The 19,358-nt window shown below is 39.4% G+C and overlaps 1 protein-coding gene across 1 annotated transcript; it reads left to right on the forward strand.

Moving 5' to 3' along the window:
• Positions 1-6,765: 6,765 nt before the first annotated feature.
• Positions 6,766-18,151, forward strand: slc25a48 (solute carrier family 25 member 48). The gene is made up of 7 exons (XM_061078992.1): positions 6,766-7,116; positions 8,539-8,582; positions 9,067-9,138; positions 10,262-10,514; positions 11,585-11,872; positions 14,723-14,856; positions 16,166-18,151. Exons 1-7 carry the CDS (start codon positions 7,062-7,064, stop codon positions 16,268-16,270), a joined length of 951 nt encoding a protein of 316 aa, XP_060934975.1. The 5' UTR covers positions 6,766-7,061; the 3' UTR covers positions 16,271-18,151.
• The last annotated feature ends 1,207 nt before the right edge of the window (positions 18,152-19,358 follow it).

The raw sequence follows: 19,358 nt of genomic DNA on the forward strand, positions 1-19,358 counted from the left end.
AAAAGGATCTTCCTCAGGTCACGTCCTACGTTTCCACAAAATGTCATGAATCAGTTTAGCAGATTTGACATTTTAACTTTCTAGTTTGATCCATGTCCCGTCTGCTAACATGGAGGAGGTGGGGTTTATGGCCTACACTGAACCAGCCACTAGGGGGAATCAGGATACAATGTACTGTTTACATATACACTAATATATACAGATGATAGAAGCAGTCCTTCTATGCACAAACACACAGTTGAGAGACTGAAAGAAATTTATTTCAAAACAAATCAAACTGCGACGACTCAGATTCAATCAACGTCATAAGAACTCATTTGGTTTTATTGACGCCTTCGTATTTTCAAATGAATTATTCATATTTCTGTCCAATCTTCCCTTGAACAAACAAACTTTACTTTTCCTTCTCAATCTGGATGTTTCTCTCGACAACAATTTTCTTGTTGAGAGTTTTGCAACACGATCGTTGTGAACGTACGTGAACCTGCAGACAAACACATAAAGATGACATGTACAGACCTGGAACCTGTTTGTTTGTCTTCTGAAAACAAGATAGAGACTGAACCTGAAACTCAAACACTCAATGCTTCGTTGTTTTTATGTAAAGATGTTATTCAACATTGTTGTGTACGTTAGAAATCTCCTCGGTTTGTGTGTCTGTCTGCAGGATTACACAAAAACTGCAGAGGTCATTTAAGAGGTTAATTACTGGCTGAGGACTGGTCACCTTGTTTGGATTTTAGATTTATTGGATTGTGTGATGATGGAGCAGAGCTGCAGTGTCAAGGTCTCACCAACATTCACACTAATCATCTCAGCTCAAGATGTTTCATCCTGTTTTCTACAGCAAACATTTTGCCTTATCCTCTAACACAATAATTCAATCATGAATATTTTCAATATGGTGATAAAGGGGCAAATCAACAGAGATATGTGCTCTCTAAATGCTGTTTATTGGTATGTATTAACAACACAAATACATAAATAATTTGAATGTACTTCAGTATTAAATGTACTGTGTCTCACATCCAGGATCTATTCAGCAAAGTAAAACGTTCCTAAAAATAGAAAGACCCTTAATTAAGTGCATGTTCACCTCTGCCAAGAAACAAAAGTCTCCTTAGATTAAAATAAAATGCTCCAATGTGATTTATTTTATTTATTTTAAAATCAAGATCTCTACGAAATTTGTATTTCTTAAAATTAACGAAAAAGTCTTTATTGAAGCAAGTGACACAATAAATTGTTGGATCAGCTCCTTTAATTGAATCCTCTCCAAAGGTTTGTGATTTACTCCCTGACCCACGTCACACATTCTTTGCCTTGTTGTGCACATCTGCTGAATGAGAACAAAAAGTCCTCGATGAAGATAAAGATAAAAACACATTTATTAATGAAGTTAACACAAATGCTTTGGACCTGTATAGGCGGCACAACCCTGTGATGTCACATGTTGTGTGTATGTGAATGAAAACCAGTGGAACAGACGATCTTTCATCCACTGAGCCGTTTCTGTACAGTCTGAACATTGTTGGTATTCTATACACGACGTGTGTAACGCATGAAGCCACAAACACAGAGGAGGGGGGGACCTTCTGGATCTGAGCCATGGTCCCAGTGTGTGTGTGTGTGTGTCCATGTGTATGTGTGTGTGTGTGTGTGTGTTCACTGGACTCAGGTCAGGTATATTTACTGGGCTGCTTTAAGAATTCCATTGGAATCACGCGTTCCGTGACATGAATGCTGCCACGCCAGGAGAAAAGGTCGTCGGTAATTGAAAGTGTGACATTGAAAAGGCCGAACAGAGGTGGAGGAGCTGGTTCCACTGGAAGTCAAACATGAACTGATTCTGCCCCCTGCTGGCGATACACTGGTGATGCTCTGTTGTGTGGTTAGTTATTCTTTCTTTCTTTCTGTTTGATATGAAGCCTTATCTTTATATTGACTGGTTTCCTCTGTGACCTTTGACCCCTTCCCCCTCCTCACTGCTGGTTTCCTTGAAATTCAAAGTGTCGCCTTGAGAAGATCAGCTCTTTATGATTCTCTGTGAGATATAAAGAGGAGATTTCAGGAGGATGTTTCAAGGTCTCGTGATCCTCTCGTGTCGGGTCATCACCTCGTTATCTTTACAGCCTCCAGGAGCGTCTGGAGTTCAGTTCCTGTCTCTAACTCCCAATTGACCCAGTAATCAACTGATTTTACCTTCAGAGCTCAGATACTATAATTCTCCTTTAAATTCTATGTAGATCTTTGATTTAAGCTTCAAGATGATTATCATAACTGTGGTTCTGTAAATATAATCATGTAAAAATAAACTTTGCAGAGAAGCTTCATAGCAGCAAATATAAAGATAATAATCAGGTAAAGATATAGAATAGAATAAAATGTGGGTTTTCAAATAAATATACAATGATATAACTCTCAGTACAGAGAGAAAACAAGAACAAGGTAATATGCAATAACTTGTTTATCTTTATACAAAGTACAATTCAATACAATTATAACACAACAACATTTCTAATAACCTTTAAAATTAAAAACTGATATCATACATGTTGATTGTTTCCTGTTGTTCACTTTAGTTTGTGAAGAACCTTGTAAATACGTTATTATTATTATTATTATTATTATATATTATTGTTGTTATTAATATAAATCCGTCTTAGAGTTGTTATGAAATCTTCATTGCAAACAAACAGAACAACGAACAAAAGGACAGTAGATGATGTAATGTGACACAAATAAGCATTTTTACTACAATGCACGTTTTGTAGTTATTGTTTTTCATGTTCTATGAATTCTGGTTCTTCACTTTGATTCAAACCTCATGAAGAACGGTCCCGGCTGCAGGTTCGTGTCCCTGACCTCAAGCTCAGATCTCACTGCTGCATCACAAACATCCTGCAGGTCAACACACTTTACTTTGTGTTTCAGACCTGACGGCAAAACAGAAGTTTATTCTTATCTCTCACTCAGTTAATAACTATCAGCTGGACAAAATACATATTGTGATATTGAGCATTTCAACAGACGATGCTGTATCGTCACATCTGCCTCAGACTTTGGCCTGAAGACGTCTTTCTGTTGATCATTGTGTGAATTAAATTAAAGGAAACAAATAAAAAATAATAAACTTTTATTTGGTTTTATTATATCCCTGCACACTTGACCTTTTAGTGTCATTAAAATGTGTGATGATTGTGTTTTATTACAGTTTCCTGTGTGTCCTCGTGAACGTCTGTCGCAAAGAGACCAGATAGAAAATCCACAGTCACTTGTTTTCATCATCCCTGTGATTTGCATTGTGGGTAAACTTAGCCCCACACGCTACATACATGTCAACAACACATGTCTGAGCCGACCAATCAGGAGTCAGACACATGTCAGACACACACACAACATGTGCCCTTGTTTTGTAGAGATGTGGTGTGTTGCCTATGTGCGTTGGTCGCTTGTGTTTAGATTATTATATTGTCCACAGAGTTTAAAATGTCACAAGTTTAATTACACAAATTACAAACAAATAAAGAAAAAGGAGGGATTATTTATCTAGATATCAATAACTCAATTGTATATTGAGTTATCTGGATTTCCTTGTATAAGTACTTGTTCTGTGCAATGACAATAACGTTGAATCTAATCTAATCTAATAAATAAGACAGAAAGTAAATTTGTTCGACACTTCCCCGAAAAACTGAAATCAAATTGTATGTTGTTATAGAAATTGTTTAGTTAATTTATTTAAATGAGAAACAAAAGAAAGCTTCTTCCTCGCTTGTGTCTGTTCATGTTTTGGGCAGAAATAAACAGATTTATTCTTTTACACAAAAAGTGCAAATATCAGATAAATGATTTCATGCATGTTTCTGATCTCACATCTCTGTAAACAAACACACATATATTCACTCTGTGTTAAAGCTGCAAGGAACAAATCAACATATGAAAACATGATATGAGTTTAATAATCTCAAAATGTAAATATTCAAATAAAAGGTGATCAACAAAATGAAACACTTGAAAACTGAAATGTACAGATAGTCTTAAGTCACAGGCTGAGATGTCAGACAGCAACATTCATAATAATAATAGCAATACAATTTATTAAAGGTGCCTTTCACAGCACTGAAAACAGATCAATACAATTCATCTTCGAATTCTTTTAAAAACATGAATAAAATATTAATTTACCAATTTCTGTTAATCATTTATTTATAAAAACAATGTTGAGATTTACAAAATCCACAAGAGTTAATACAAATAGAAAAATAACGTGACCTACATATCTATACATGGGGCGGGTCAAATTTTGTGTCTGTATGTGTGTGTGTGTGTGTGTGTGTGTGTGTGTGTGTGTGTGTGTGGGTGTCTGTGTGTGTGTGTGTATGTGTGTGTTTCTGTGAGTGTGTGTGTGAGTGTGTGTGTGCTGACGATGCATCTCACAGTGTGTCTGTATCGTGTGTCCGGCCCCGAGTGTTGTTACTGACCCGGGTCCAGTTTGTTGACTCGGACTCGACCTGCTAACAGAGGTCAGAGGTCACATACAAACATAGTGTGAGGACGTATTTGTGTCATTTTACCAAACGATCTCCAGAGTCGTGAACTTTGACCTCTCGGCCGATGGAGGAGGTTGTGTTTTCACCGCTGTGCGTCTGTTTGTTTTGTGTCTTTCACAAGATTACACAAAGTCAACAGGTTCCTGTGACACTTGGGGGACGATGTGAGTCCGGAGAGAACACGTGAAACTCTGCTGTTGTGAAATGAGACTTTAAAATTGATTTCTCAGAGAACGTGAATCTTGATCTGTGGAAACGGGAGCTCCAGTGATTTCTACTGATTATCAGATTTCTCCTCCGTGTGGTGAATGACAGAGAAAGAACTTCCAGGTCCCGACAGAGAAGAACACGTTTGTAATAAATCCAACATGGCAGCTGTTTGTGTCGACCTGATAATAATTGATTGAGCTTCTCATTCAGGTTTGTGTTTGTTTGTTTATTCACAGGATAATTCAAAAAGTACTGAATCAGTTTTATTGAAACTCTGAGGAAGGATTGGTTATGGACCCTCGAAGAATTCATTACTTTTTGGAGAACAATAGATAAAGGGAGTGGATGAAGGATCATGAGTTGTTGTATTGTGTAAACTTCAGTTTCATGAAATGAACAGTCCAACTTCTCTTGGTTGTTTCCAGCGTCGGAGACGAGAAGTCTGAGAAGATGCAGATCAGTTTCATCTCTGAGTTTCAAATATAACCTCAGCAGCAGTTTGGGGTTCGGTGTGTTGCCCAAGGAAACTTAGCCAGCTGGACACGAGCAGCCGGGGATTGAACCCTCGACGCTCCGCTTGTCCAGTGCCTGTCCTCATAACGTTTATCATAGAGTTTGAAATATCAAAGCTTTGTAAAGTGAATCTTGTCCCAAATCTCCTCTGGCTTCAGTCTCAGTTTTCTAGGTTTGAACCTCAGTTTGTTTCTGTTTATTTGCTTCCTTCCCTAGTGTGTGTGTGTGTGTGTGTGTGTGTGTGTGTGTGTGTGTGTGTGTGTGTGTGTGTGTGTTTCCTCCCCTGGTTTAGGTATTATACGTTAAGTATTTCTCGGACTATCAGAAAGCAGCTGCCGTCCTTGACCAAAGCTCTGACCTCAGTTTCTCGTTTATAGTTCAAAAGCCTGAAAAGCTCATGACTCATGTCCCAATGTGAAGAAAGGATTGGGAACATTTTCTCCTTCTTACTCTCATATTTAAAAATTAAATGTTTCAATCTTTATCTTTGATGCAAAGTCACATGAGCAGAAACTCCCCCAGTGTTCTCATGTATTTAGTTTATTAAAGAACAGAACGACTCGTCTCTTCCTGTTCCTGAAGCAAAGATTCTCGTGTCTCAGATTTCGAGCAGATGTCGTCTCAGAGTCAGAAGATTTCCTGAAAAAGTTCTTGACAGATTTCCACATAATATGGTTTGAGTCAGGGAGGATTTATCAAATGATTGAATGTGTGAATCTAAACATCCTGATATGAGTCAGACATGTTTAACAGACTCATATCTATAAGTGTGTGTAATTTGGTGAGGATCCAAAGAAAGATCTGGATTCAGTGGATTCATGAGGGAACTGTTGGGTCTCGTGGAGGTTTGAAGCTACTGGGAGACGTTCTGGTTGATGCACTGGTTTCAGATCAGTTCTCAGGATTGGTCAATGATTGGTTGTCTTAAATTCATAAGAAACAATAATAATAATGTGACATTCATCATGATGGTTATCGATATCATCTGAAATGTAAAGCTTTGTTTTGACCGTATTACCAGATCTGTAAATTGCACAGAGGGAAGGAAACTGTTTCTCAGGATGTGTTAAATTACATTTAAAAGACAAGTGCAATAATCTTAAAGTGCAATCGATCAGACACCAGAGTTCAAAATAATCTGAAACAACAAAGAAACATAATGTGGTAAAAAGTGTTTGATTTGAATTGTTGTTGTGTTGTGTTGCTTCTGGACTTTGATGTTTTGTTTTGTTGTTTTTAATTTGTCCTCTCAGCTATTTTAAAAAGTGCTACATAAAGTTATTATGATCATTATTGTTATGATTGTTGTGGTTGTTCTTGTGATTATTAGTATGGTTTTGCTTATTATCATTATTGTTACTGTGATGTTTATTATAATTATTATTATCATTGTTGCTGTTATTATGAGTATTGTGATTATTATGAGTATTAATATAACTGTGATTATTATTGTCAGCGGGTTGCCGTCGCCTCTCAGTGTTTTTCCTCATGGCTCATTTCCATGGCTGCGTGTCTATAGGCTGCTCAGCCGACTCCTGATTGGTCGGGAGGACCGCCCCCCCAGAATGAAGCTCTGCTCTGATTGGCTCTCCGGTGCCAACCTGCTCCTGAGCCTCTTATTATCCTCCTCTTCTTCTTCTTCTTCTTCTTCTTCTTCTTTTTCTCTCACATCGTTATCATCTCTTTTCCTCAGCAGCGGACCAGCTCGAGTGTTTGTGTTGTTTCCTCTGAGGAGAAAGCGAGGAGCGTTTCTTTTCTCACCGATGACCTCGCGGTGAGGTGACCATGCAGAGCTCCAAAGGTTTCCAGGTGGAGGACTTCATCGCGGGATGGATCGGAGGTGAGAGGCTCGGATTCTTTTATCTGAAGACAGATTCCAGGAGGTCTGGGGATAGACTGGAGGGGGGGTCCTCATGTTTCTATGAATGAAATAAAAACCAGTGAACACGCACACACACACACACACACACACAAAGATACACACAGACACACACACTGAATCTGCAGCTCAGGGGGTTTTGCTCCTGCAGCCCCTCGTACATGCAGCTCCTCGTACATGCAGCTCCAGTGTAAACAATGGAGAGAACCCCCCCCACACACACACCCCCACCCCTGCTCCTGTGTTCTCACTTCCGGTGTTTCTTATCACATGCACACGCACCACACGCACACAGTCGCTGCAGGTTTTGTGATGATGTGGCAAATTGAATTTCAGTGAGATAAAACAATTTTTTTAAAGAGTGTTGTGTGCTGTGGCCGCTAGGGGCGCTGTTTGTGTGCATCTTGTTTTGTTGCATAAACGAACAAAGTGGGACTCGGCTCCTTCACACTGAAGAACATGTTGTTTGTTCAGTTATTGAATAAAACCTGAATCCAGAAGAAGCAGAAACTCTGAAAGTTTAGTTTCAAAAAAGTTTAAGTTCCTCAGAACAGTTTTTTTTTACGATTAACATCAATTAAGTGAAGAGAAGATGTTTTTTGATGGTTTCACTCAACTGGAAATTTAAATTACACAAACTATTATTTAAGATTGTTTTGTTTCTATATATGTATATTAAAATAGAAAAATATGAAAAGTCTTAATGGAAAATAAACTTTTTTATTGTGTTTGAAATGCTTCCCTCAACAATCGTAACTAGAATCTCGCTAAGTAGAGCTCATACTTCCAAAAAGTCAGAAAACATTTAAACTTGAGAAACGTCTCATCTCATAAAGAAAGTGACAAACTATTCAGATCTACATTAAAACAACAAACCTGTGGCTGTGTGTTGCTGGTGTTTTTTTGCAATAATCACAATTTTTGATTTAATCTGCATCGGCTGCCGTCATTAGAGCGACACAGATTGTACATCGACAAAATAAACACAACATTATTGGTTGTGAACTTATATCTGGACTTTCAGGCAGGAATCTGTTTGCCTTGTTTTGCTTTGTGTTGCCATGTGTTATGTGTTGTTGAATGAGGAAAACACACAATGCACAAAGAGCAGCAGGAACAGCGGGTTAATAAGTGCACTCTCTTTCACAGTTGCCCCAGTTTAACCAGTCTGCTGCTTAATTGCTCCCAGTTTAATCTCAGCAGGGACACGACGAGCGATTAATGCTTCTGAATGAAAAGTTAATGAAAAGCTCCTTAAAAAACTCAAAATAGATTTAATAATTGGAAGATATGAAGAGACACAAAGGGAAGAAACTGAGTTTGACTTTTTCTTCTCTTCTCTTTTCTTCCACGATGACCTTCTCGTTTGTCGCTCGGCTTCAGGAGCTTCCAGTGTCGTGGTCGGTCATCCGCTGGACACCGTCAAGGTATTTGAGATTCAGGATTTTAATTCATTGTTGTTATATAAACCGACAAACACCTGGTTTTAATCGAGACTCATTGTCTGGTCACATGGGGCGCATCCGGTGTTACACAACAGAAATTACAACTTTTTTTTTTTTCTTTGTTCAGACAAACTTGTTTGATGTGTATGGAAGACCATACATGACTTAATTATAAATAAATAAATAAATAAATAAATGTATAAATAAATACAGAAATAAATAAAAAAGGAAATACAGAAATTAATACAGAATTAAATAAACAAATACGTTAATAACAACAGAAATGTCTAAATAAATGTCTTAAATATATTTCTACATTTATTTATTTATTTATTTATTTATACTTAAGTCATCACCATAGATGTGCAGCTGCAAATCTTTAAATGGAAATGGTCCGTCGGCCAGAAGCTGTTTTCTATTAATTTTAACTGTTGTTGTGTTTTGGTCGATCTCTCTCTCTCTTCAGACGCGGCTGCAGGCGGGGACGGGCTACAGGAACATGCTGCACTGCATCCTCACCATCTACAGGAAGGAAACGGTACAGAACAATAACAATAATAATAATAATAATTATACATCACATTAATAAAGCGCTTTTCAAAGCTCTCAAAGCATTGCAAACATTCTGTATCCACTGGGTATAAAGATGGACGACATGACGGCTCTCCAAAGTGAAGCCAAGGTGTCTCGCTCGCCCCCTAGTGGCTGGCTGCAGAATGCAAACCCTGTCTCCTCCATGTTAGCAGATGGGATTGACTCTAGCTGCAGCATCTGTTTGGCAGCGTTCGGTACAATTTGGATTAATTTCTGGATCGAGGTCGGGAGCAGAGATGCGATAGTTTGTGTTTGTTTGTAAACAAGATTATGTAATAACTACTGTAAGGATTAATACACAAGTTGGTGGAAGGATGCGGGAGCAACCTTTTTATTATATGGTGCAGATCCAGGGTTCCTTTCCCTTTCTGTACCATTGAGAGATGGAGCCTTAGCCTGTCAGGGGTTTGAGTTCTCTGTAGTAAATGGTCTAAACTATATTTAGATTGTTTTTGCAATTTTCCTACCTTAAGTTTTCCATTAGTTTGGTGCATTTTTAAAAATAAACAAGTTTTTCGTAGTTGTATTAAAAGGTAGTTAAGGACGGGTACATATTTTGTGCAGTGATATTCAGGAGTGTGTGTAGTTTGGTGCAGTTGATTTGAATTAGTAGAGATACGAGCTCCACTGTAACTTTCTGCTTTACAGTTTAGTGCAAAACACAACTTTACAGGCCCAAACGTTTAATGACAATATAAAAGAGAATTACATGTAATTAGTGGCTTGTTGTTGTTCACACACTGACTTGATTTAGTTTGTTTGTTTCGCTGCCTCAGTTTCTCTTCAGGAATCCGATGTGAACGGGCTCAGCTGCGTTGGGTCGAGTCCCAGCGACAGTAAATCTCAACGCTGACGAGTTCTGCAGCAGAATTCTGCAAAATGAAACTGAGGGAATTGTGCAAGAGATGGAAACCCCATTTTTCATTCTGAGTGTTGTTGGCGCTGGATGATAAACCTCAAGTGCACCCTTCGGTCTGAAATGTAAAACTGTCGGTTTTCTTTCCACCACATGGAAAGTGCTTGTGTGGATTCCCTGAGTCTCACACGTGTTTCCTCTGTGTCCTCAGCTCACGGGGTTCTTTAAGGGCATGTCCTTCCCGCTGGCCAGCATCACCTTCTACAACTCGGCCGTGTTCGGCTTCTTCAGCAACACGCAGAGACTCATAAGCAAGTATCGCTATGGCGACGGGCGGCACCCGTGCAGCATGCTGGACCTGACGGCGGCCAGCATGCTGACGGGCCTGATGTCCGTGGGCATCGGGGCGCCGGTGGACCTGGTGAAGATCCGACTGCAGATGCAGACGCAGACGGTTCTCGCAGGTAAATCAGGACTCGTTGGTTCCGTTGGGTTTTTGCTCTCGAGCAGAAGAAAGAAGGAGAAAGAGTCTGAAGCTGAAAAGTTATTTTCTGCTTCTCTGGAAAAACAGCTGCAGATAAACAGCTGTGAGGCAAACGTGGCGACGCCCACTCACACCCAGACTGTCAAACCACAAAATGTGTTTTCACTTTTCAGTCGAAAGATCAGTCGTTGTTTCTCTGATACTTAGAAAACAGGTATAGGAAAATAAGGAGAAATACATACATACATAAAAAAAAAAAAAAAAGTATAATATTCAGATCGTGATGACATGTTGATTTGTCCTGTCGTCGTCATGGCTGGTTTTGAACACGATATCTTAAGAACGCTTTCATGGAATATCTTCAAATTTGGAACAAACATTGCGTTGGACTCAAGGATGAATTGATTTGACTTTGATGGTCAAAACTCAAGGTCACAGATTGTTTTGCCTTGTGAACATGTTATTTTAAAAACGCCTCGAGAGAATCCTGTCAAACTTAGTACAAATGGTCACTTAGACTCAGAGATGAACTGATTCGATTTCAGTTGTCAAAAGTGGAGTTCAAGTTTCCATGCTTTTTTACATTTTATTAGACTTTTAATGGATTATTTGAGAAAATGATCAGCAAACGTATAGATGATGGAAGCCGTGGTTACTGTTCAGTATCTGGTTGAGGTTATATTTCTGGTTGACCTGTGTTTAATCTCTCAGTTAAAACAATAAAATACTAAAACCGAGGTCAAAAGTTTAATGATGTGAGACGATGAAGCGTTTATATGCTTCACATTTGTTTATGGTGTCGTTCAAGCTCACCCCCCCGTCATGATGTGATGACGTAGATCAGGTTTACACTTGAATTTAAGATTTTTATCACAGTGCCATAACATTTACTGTGTCAATGAAATGTTTGAATGTCCTTTCAATAAGTGATGCATCTGAAGCTTTATGATTCGATGAATCTGACTCTGATTCACAGAGGAAACAGAAACTCACCAAATAAGAAATATGAGATTATAGTACTGACCACATCATCATATTCTTTTTCTTCAGAGAACTTGAATCTCGCTGGAAACGTGTCGAGCGGCTCCAACATCCCTCTGCGCTCGGTGAACCTCCCGAGCCAGACGCTGTACCGAGGGCCCCTCCACTGTGTGGGCAGCATCCTGCAGAGCGAGGGTCTCCAGGGCCTGTACCGGGGGGCCGGGGCCATGATCCTGAGGGACGTCCCCGGATACACACTCTACTTCATTCCATACACCATCTTCTGCAACCTGCTGAAGCCAGATGCTACGTCAAGTCCTCATCCGTGTTCCATCATGCTCGCTGGAGGACTGGCAGGTAAATACAGATTATCCTGTGATCACTGGGGTTGAGTTTAATTTAGATTCAGGAATGATGGACGAGTACAGAGTAGAAAGGCATTAAAGTACATAGTAGGCATTAAACACTATTTCACAGGATTAATTAATTCGTTATTTATTTTTTATTCAGATTTTAAATCGGAAATCAGGATAACTTCATTTTGTCATGTCGGAAATTTACAGGATAAATACATTTAGATCTTTTACAAATTGATTATACCGATCATATAAACAGTTATTACATCTTTTATATATTTTAAATTCAGATGCATCAAAGATCATGTATTTCTATGCTGATAATACAGGATAAATAATTAGCTATTACATCTTTAAATTGAAATAAACTGGTAATTACATCCTACTGACGACACACTCACAGGAAAGTTGCTTCCTAATCCGGAAATTAAACAAAAAAACTGGATCCAAGACAATAAAATAAAAACTAAACAGTGTATTTGCTCAATATTTATACACTTATTAATTTTACTTTACATGCGACTGCATGTTTCATTATTGTGATCTCACACTTCTCCTTGTAGCTGCTTCCTGTTGCAGCCTTTTTACTCACACATCTGTTTTTATTGACCGGTCGTGATATAAATACACGTGAGCTCATGTAACACTTGTGAGGAGTGTGTGTGTGTGTGTGTGTGTGTGCTTACAGCGGACCATGTTTCAGTGTGAGTGAATGTGAGCTGTGTGAGGAGAAATAGTTTGAGCCTGTGTTGATGTTAACTTTCAGTTTAGCAGGAAAATACCTGAAGCCTTTTTCCATATGTCCAGAAAACCAATGCATGTTTTCCACAGGGCTTTAAAAAGGCTTTAATACAATCTTCTTGATCCTGATCCTGATTCAAGTCCACTCGCTGTCTCTGAGCTGCCTCTCTGTCCTCTGTCCTCTGTCCTCTCTCCTCTCTCCTCTGTCCTCTGTCCTCTGTCCTCTCTCCTCTGTCCTGTGTCCTCTGTCCTCTGTCCTCATCCGTCTACACTTCTCTTCTGTGTTTGACACGTCGAACCACCGGATCCTGATTTCCTCTCTTCAGGATCTGGGCGTCTCAGGCGCTGCTCTCATCTTACCTCAAAGGTCGCATGTAACTTGGAGCAGATCTGTGTCAGAACCTTGTCCTCTCGCTCCTGGGGTCCCTCAAGGTTCCGTCCTGGGTCCTGTCCTCTTCTCTCTGCAACCCAACTCTCTCGGCTCTGTCAGTCACTCACATGGATTTTCTACCACATCTACACAGATGACACCCAATTAATTCTCTCTTTTCCCCCGGTCTGAAACTCAGGTAGAAGCACGAACAACGACTCTCAGTGGATGTCCACACATCACCTGAAAATCTACTTTGACAAGAACAAGCTACTTTTCCTTCCAGGGCACGGCCTCATTTGACCCATGACCTTATTATCAGCATATCAACAATATCTTGTCTTAAGTTATATCTTCACAATAAAAGTCCCAAACAGACACACTGCTTATGATGACAGGAAACACAAATTCACTGACCAACCTTCCACAATAAGGCAACTTAATAAAATAGCTTACAATAATAATGAACATTTTGGTTCATTAGATATATTTAGCTTGTTGTGTGTCTTTTTGCTTCGATAGTATCAATAATCCTTAAAAAACATTAAAACCGGAATATTTCCCATCGTGGCCTCCTAATCTCACGCCTAGACTACTACAACTCCCAGAATGCAGCAGCTCGACTGGTCTTCAACCTGAGTTAACTTGCGTACCTTGCTGTGAACCAACCTACATCCAGGACAGTGTCACACGTTACACCCCCACCCGTCCACTCCGCTCTGCATCGGCCAATCAGCTGCTACCTCACTGTGAGGGACAGATGCCACTCAACCACATCACGACTGTTTGCTGTCCTGGCTCCTGATTGGTGGAACCAGCTCCACATTGATGTCAGGACAGAAGAACACATCGTCCCCTAAAGGCTAAAGACAAATCTCTTCAGACTTCAAGAAGATGATGTCTAATAAACCACCGTCTACTATGATGTTGAGAGAAAAAAAAGACAAAAGTTAGTTGCACGTACATGAACTTTATAGTTTGGCTTTTATTGAAGCTAATGTACTTACTTGATTATTGTTGTTCCAGGTTTGTTCCCTCATGGTTCAATGCATGGATTGGACGTCTTCTTGGATAAAAGCTTCAGCTAAATGATGTGTCATTTTGTTCCAGTTCATTTAATGATCATTCTGTTGTGGTTTAAAGTTGTTTGTTTGTTGATTTGCACGGTTTGTTGCGTCTCTGTGTGTCGTCGTTCTTTCTCAGTGATGCAGATATTAACAAAACCACAACTTAGACCAACGATGAACCGACACATGAGTCAGAACTGATCTCAGTTCACTGCTCTGAGGGAGAGGAAACCTTCTGTGTGTCTGTAGCGTATCGAGAGTTATTCTCTCATGGGCCACTTCACTTTATCTTTGATGATGAAGGAGTGTCGTGAGTCGGTTTTTTTCATGTTGTGTTTATTTCACATTGTCTATTTTTTCTGCTCTGACTCTTAATAATATATTTTCGTATCCAGACAATCGAACCAATCTTATCAGCCAGAGATGGTGGTTTTCAGTCAGATTTTATCATCAGCACCTGAATGCACCATTAGTTGTGGTGTCTGTCTCTTTCGAGGGTTAGAGCAGGTTCAGCTGACGTCTCTTGAGTTGACCTTTGACCCCTGTGTGCTCGCTGAATGTCTTGACCCTGATTTTCAGCGAACAAGCTGCAGGGAATTGAACCTGTAACCCTGGAAATGTCTGTGCCTTGCCTCACCTGACAGAGACTAAAGGTTTCCCTCCTCTTCCTCAGGTTCCATCTCGTGGGTCACGGCCACGCCGGCGGACGTGGTGAAGAGCCGCCTGCAGGCCGACGCCCACCTGCAGAGGAAGTACCGGGGAATCGTTCACTGCATCGTCCACAGCTACAGGACGGAGGGAATACGGGTCAGCAAACCTTTTTATATTCATATTATTATATTATATATATATTGAATATTACAATCACTGGTGTAGTTGCAGTTTCACTTTTTTAGGACTAAGGTTCCAAGGGTTATAAGTAAAGTAGTAAACCGAGTAAAACATAAATTTCAACCTAACTAGTAGCTTCAGGTTAATTTACTATAAAATATAAGTATTTCCCAATTTATTAAAGTACAATAAGTGTTGTAATGTCTTAAATACAGTGATTATCCTCTAGATTTACATCAGATGTGTGAGGCTTCAGCAGGTTTTATAGCAGATCTGGGCCACGTCCCAACACGCACAGGAAATAAAACTTTTTCTTCACTTAATTACAGAATTTTTGTCCTTTTTTAAATAATTATAAGCCCTGCAGTAAGGTCAGCAGCAGAGAAATTGTATCAGCTTCTGAACATATGTTAAATCCTTCAGTAGTGAGACCTTAAATACATGTGCAATCCAGACGAGTCAGTTCTCAGAAATCGGAAATTGTCTCGTGTGTCTCGTATGAACGTGATTCTGTCGTCCAATCAAAACTCAGCATCGAGACGAGCCCGTTCTGTCAGGACTCGTATTTCAACACAGACAGAAAACAGCTTCACATCCAGATACACAACATGAGAAACTCCTGATGGAAACTGAGCAGAAAGCTGCTTATTAATCAGAGGAATGTGAAAGTGAATGGACAGAAAACAATATTAAATTATCAGTTATTTTGCTGAAACCATTCAGCTGTCATCTGAAGATTTGATGAACATATGTCACCACTTCACGTCAGGTGTTGAATCCCAACTTGGCCTGAAACAAACAGATCTGCAGCCAAGTGTCACGAGTTCATCGTGTCAAAGGTCAGAAAACGACCTGGAACCACCAGACTGAAGATAATCATCAATACCAGAGTCTCTGTGTTTCTGTGGAAGTGAACCGGTCGACTCGTCACCTGACGATCACAGATCAATGAGTCGAGAGCTCAGATAATCACCCAGAGAGCTCAGATCTCAGATCTCTGTCGATCTCTTCTGTCATTGACTTGGCTGCTTAATTATTTAACTTTTTAAGTAAAATAATTTGACCCTACAGCAACAAAATGGATGAAATGGAATATGTTTAAATTTATTTCCTGGACCCTGAGACACTGGATATTATCTCACTGCCATGTTTCACAGGGCGACTAGTGAATCAGTCGTGTCTGGACTTTTATAAACAGGACTTCAGCTGTGAAAAACACCCATTAGGACATATTTTGAAATTAAATATAAAGACGTACATTTAATCAGAGTGTATTTCTGTGCAGGTTTTCTTCTGTGGAGCGTCGGTGAACGCCATCCGAGGCTTCCCGATGAGCGCCACCATGTTCCTGACCTACGAGCTCTCACTGCAGTTCTTCAGGAGCCTCTAGGACGATGAATCTCTTTCTGCTCGCCACAGACACACAAACCTCCGCAGCTTTGAGACAAGACATCGACAGCAGCTCACATTCTGATGCTTCGGGACCTGAAGCTAAGTTTGAGCAGATGTGAAGACTTTGAGAACCTCAGGGTGAATTAATGAAAGAATGAGCTTCAGTCTCTTCTGTTCTTCTTGTCCCACGAAGACGGGTTCATTGATGCTGCGTCTTATTTAGGATTTTAAAGTGGGAGGCGATTGACTGCAGCGGAGACTCAGAGTGAAAGTGAAAGAAAATATGATATGAGATCTAATATTAGTTATTAAAGGCAGAAGAGTCTGAGTCGGTCATTTAGTTTAACAGAGTCAGACACTATTTTAAGCGTTTTAATCTGTCGAGGTGAATCTGAAGTTATGTCAAACAGCAGAATTCTGTTATTTCTAATAAGTCAGAACGAAGCTTTTTAACTTTTAACATTAACATTTATCTTTAGCAGCAAATATGAAACATTTCATTTGATTTTCTGTGTTGACTAGAAAGCTGCATCGTGTACGTCTCTGTTAGAATGTGAAACATCCGTCTGTGATCGTCTCTTCTTACACTTTGGCCTCAGACCCACAGACTGTCCCCAGGTTCAGGTTCAGGCTGCAGGGTCAGGCGCTGGCCACCAGGGGGCCTAAACTCTGTTAATCCAAACAGACAGAAGCAGCAGTTTATTAAATGATAAAGCATTATCTTAATGAAGCGAATAATAATATCAATTATCTCGTTATCAATGAACGAGTTGAGGATTTAAATAACGATTTTTATCAGTTTAACCAAAGAACAAGTTTTTCTTTATGATTTTGATGTTTGAGTTCTGTTTGACTTCCAGAAACACAATGATCCTGTGTTAGTGTAGAGTTTGACGCTGATTTATATGTCAAGAGAATATTTGAGATTTAAATCTTGGTCACATAAACAACTTTTAGACAAAGTTTAAATAGTTCAGACGAGTTTCCACCTCGACACCAGATCAGCTCTCGATTTGCAAATCTCCAAATCAATATTTTTAATCTGAATGTGGAGACTCAGTGAAGAAAGGATCTTTGCACTTTGACCTCAGCAAGATGGAGAAATACTTTGTGCTCAAATACAGTTTAAAGATTTTAAGATAAGAGGATTGTGGCATTTTCACCACAAAGCCTTGAATCTAAATTTAATATATTTTCTCAGTGTTGAGTTTGTTTTTATTCCCTTTTAGTTTTGATTCTGTTCTAAATATTCAATTCAATTAATTTAATTTGAGTTTTAGAATAATTATTTTAAAGCTAGAATAAAATTCCCATTGAACATGATAATGACACATGTTCTGTGTCACCGTCCACATGTGTGTAATATTATATTTGTGTGTTTCTTATATTAAGAAAAGTGAGTTTACAAGTTGAAGCCACATTAACATGAGCTTTTTTCACGAAAATATTAAAATGCATGATTCACACACTGAGCCGTTGTAGCAAAGCTTTATATTATTGCTTTTCTAAAGTCTGCAGCACAAATATTCAATCAATAACATGTAACCAGGTTCGTAGCATCGATACCTAAAATAACAATTACTTTCACGAAATGCCTTAACATTTAACGTTGTGTTTAGATTTTACTGCACCAGAAAGTGTTGTTTTATATTTTAAGACATATTAATCTGCATCTTGAAGCTACTGATCTTCCAGATCTCTGCACACAGAGGATATTCCTCATTTTGGAGAGAATATCCTGAATCATAATGTAGCCGCTGCCTTACAAGTGATATTTTAAATTGTTTCCTTGTAAATACTTGTAAATATGTGAACTGCCATTCCAGCTGTTGTGGAACCAGACGTGTCTTATTGTAAATAAATAAAGATTCTAAAGTCCCGGACGGCTCCTTTTCTCTCAGACGTGTGCTGTGTGATACTGAGACGTTATCAGACGAGTTCTGTGCTTCAGGACACGATGTCACAGCAGGAGGTCGGGTCTCAGCCCGGTGGGAAGAGTCGGGCTTCAGTGGAAACGCTAGCTGACGTTGGCCCAGTGCCTGCAGGCGGCTGATAAGAGCCCGACCCCCCAGGTCACGACCTCTGTCAACTGTTCCCTGTGATGCTTCACCTGAGCCTGTGATGCTGCACAATGTCCACGAGGTGGCAGTGTCTCAACACGAAAGTCAAGCAGCAGCAAAATACACATCCAATAGTATTAATGATTAAGTTGATTTATATCATGATTTTTTAATTCCAACCTCATGATACTTCAACTTCTTGTTGCTTTATTTTCATGTGGACAATTAAATAATGTCACAAGGATTAAAGATCATTTTAATTTGCTTATTTTTATGCATTTATTCATCACAAGTGGCAAATATAGAGAAACACAATTCAAGAAACCCAGCAGAGAAACTTAGAGAGATTATTTTGGATCTATAACTGATGTATGAGAATCTAATGTTGGACCAATGCTGCAGCATCAGAAGATCAACAAATATTAAAACACAGACATGAATCTGTTTCACATTATAACACACAGAGAGCAGAGTTTAACACTATTAACAGCAAACACAACTTTATTCTCTATTTGTAATAATCACTGAATTAACTTTTGAAGAGTTTCATATCTTAAGCAAGATAAACGCTAGTAAGGATTGTTTGATTTTTCAGTTTAAAACTCTTGCATCTGTATGTTCCTGTGAATCAGCGTCAAAGGTCTGATTGTGGATTTTGTGTAGTTCTTTGTTGGCTTCATGTGAGTTTGTCTGTTTGTTTAGTTCATTAGTTTATTCCCAGTTGCTCTCAAACAACAGACTTTAAAGATAAAACCTGTTTTCTGATGAGAAGGCAGCAGATCCACAGCTGGTTTCATGTCAGTTCAGCTCAGAACTGAAGCTCTGACCTGGTTCAGAGTCTCTCAGCCGCCGGAGGCCGACGCCCCCGTGTCTCACCTCTGATGTCCTCATGTTCTACCTGTTCACTTTGCAAGAGGCTACAAGGAGGAAATGTCTTCGCTCCCAGGGACACACAGAACAGATCTGTGTTATTCAGATGAAATGATGCAAGGAGAAGCTGTAAATCATGGAGCTGATGGATAAACA

Source organism: Limanda limanda, chromosome 10 (assembly GCF_963576545.1).
Source record: "Limanda limanda chromosome 10, fLimLim1.1, whole genome shotgun sequence".
Classification (NCBI taxonomy): Eukaryota; Metazoa; Chordata; class Actinopteri; order Pleuronectiformes; family Pleuronectidae; genus Limanda; species Limanda limanda.

Coding starts and splice junctions, on each gene's coding strand:
- slc25a48 (XM_061078992.1), top strand. CDS start 7,062: ATGCAGAGCTCCAAAGGTTTCCAGGTGGAGGACTTCATCGCGGGATGG. Junction 9,139..10,261: donor CCATCTACAGGAAGGAAACG/GTACAGAACAAT, acceptor CTGTGTCCTCAG/CTCACGGGGTTCTTTAAGGG. Junction 14,857..16,165: donor ACAGGACGGAGGGAATACGG/GTCAGCAAACCT, acceptor ATTTCTGTGCAG/GTTTTCTTCTGTGGAGCGTC.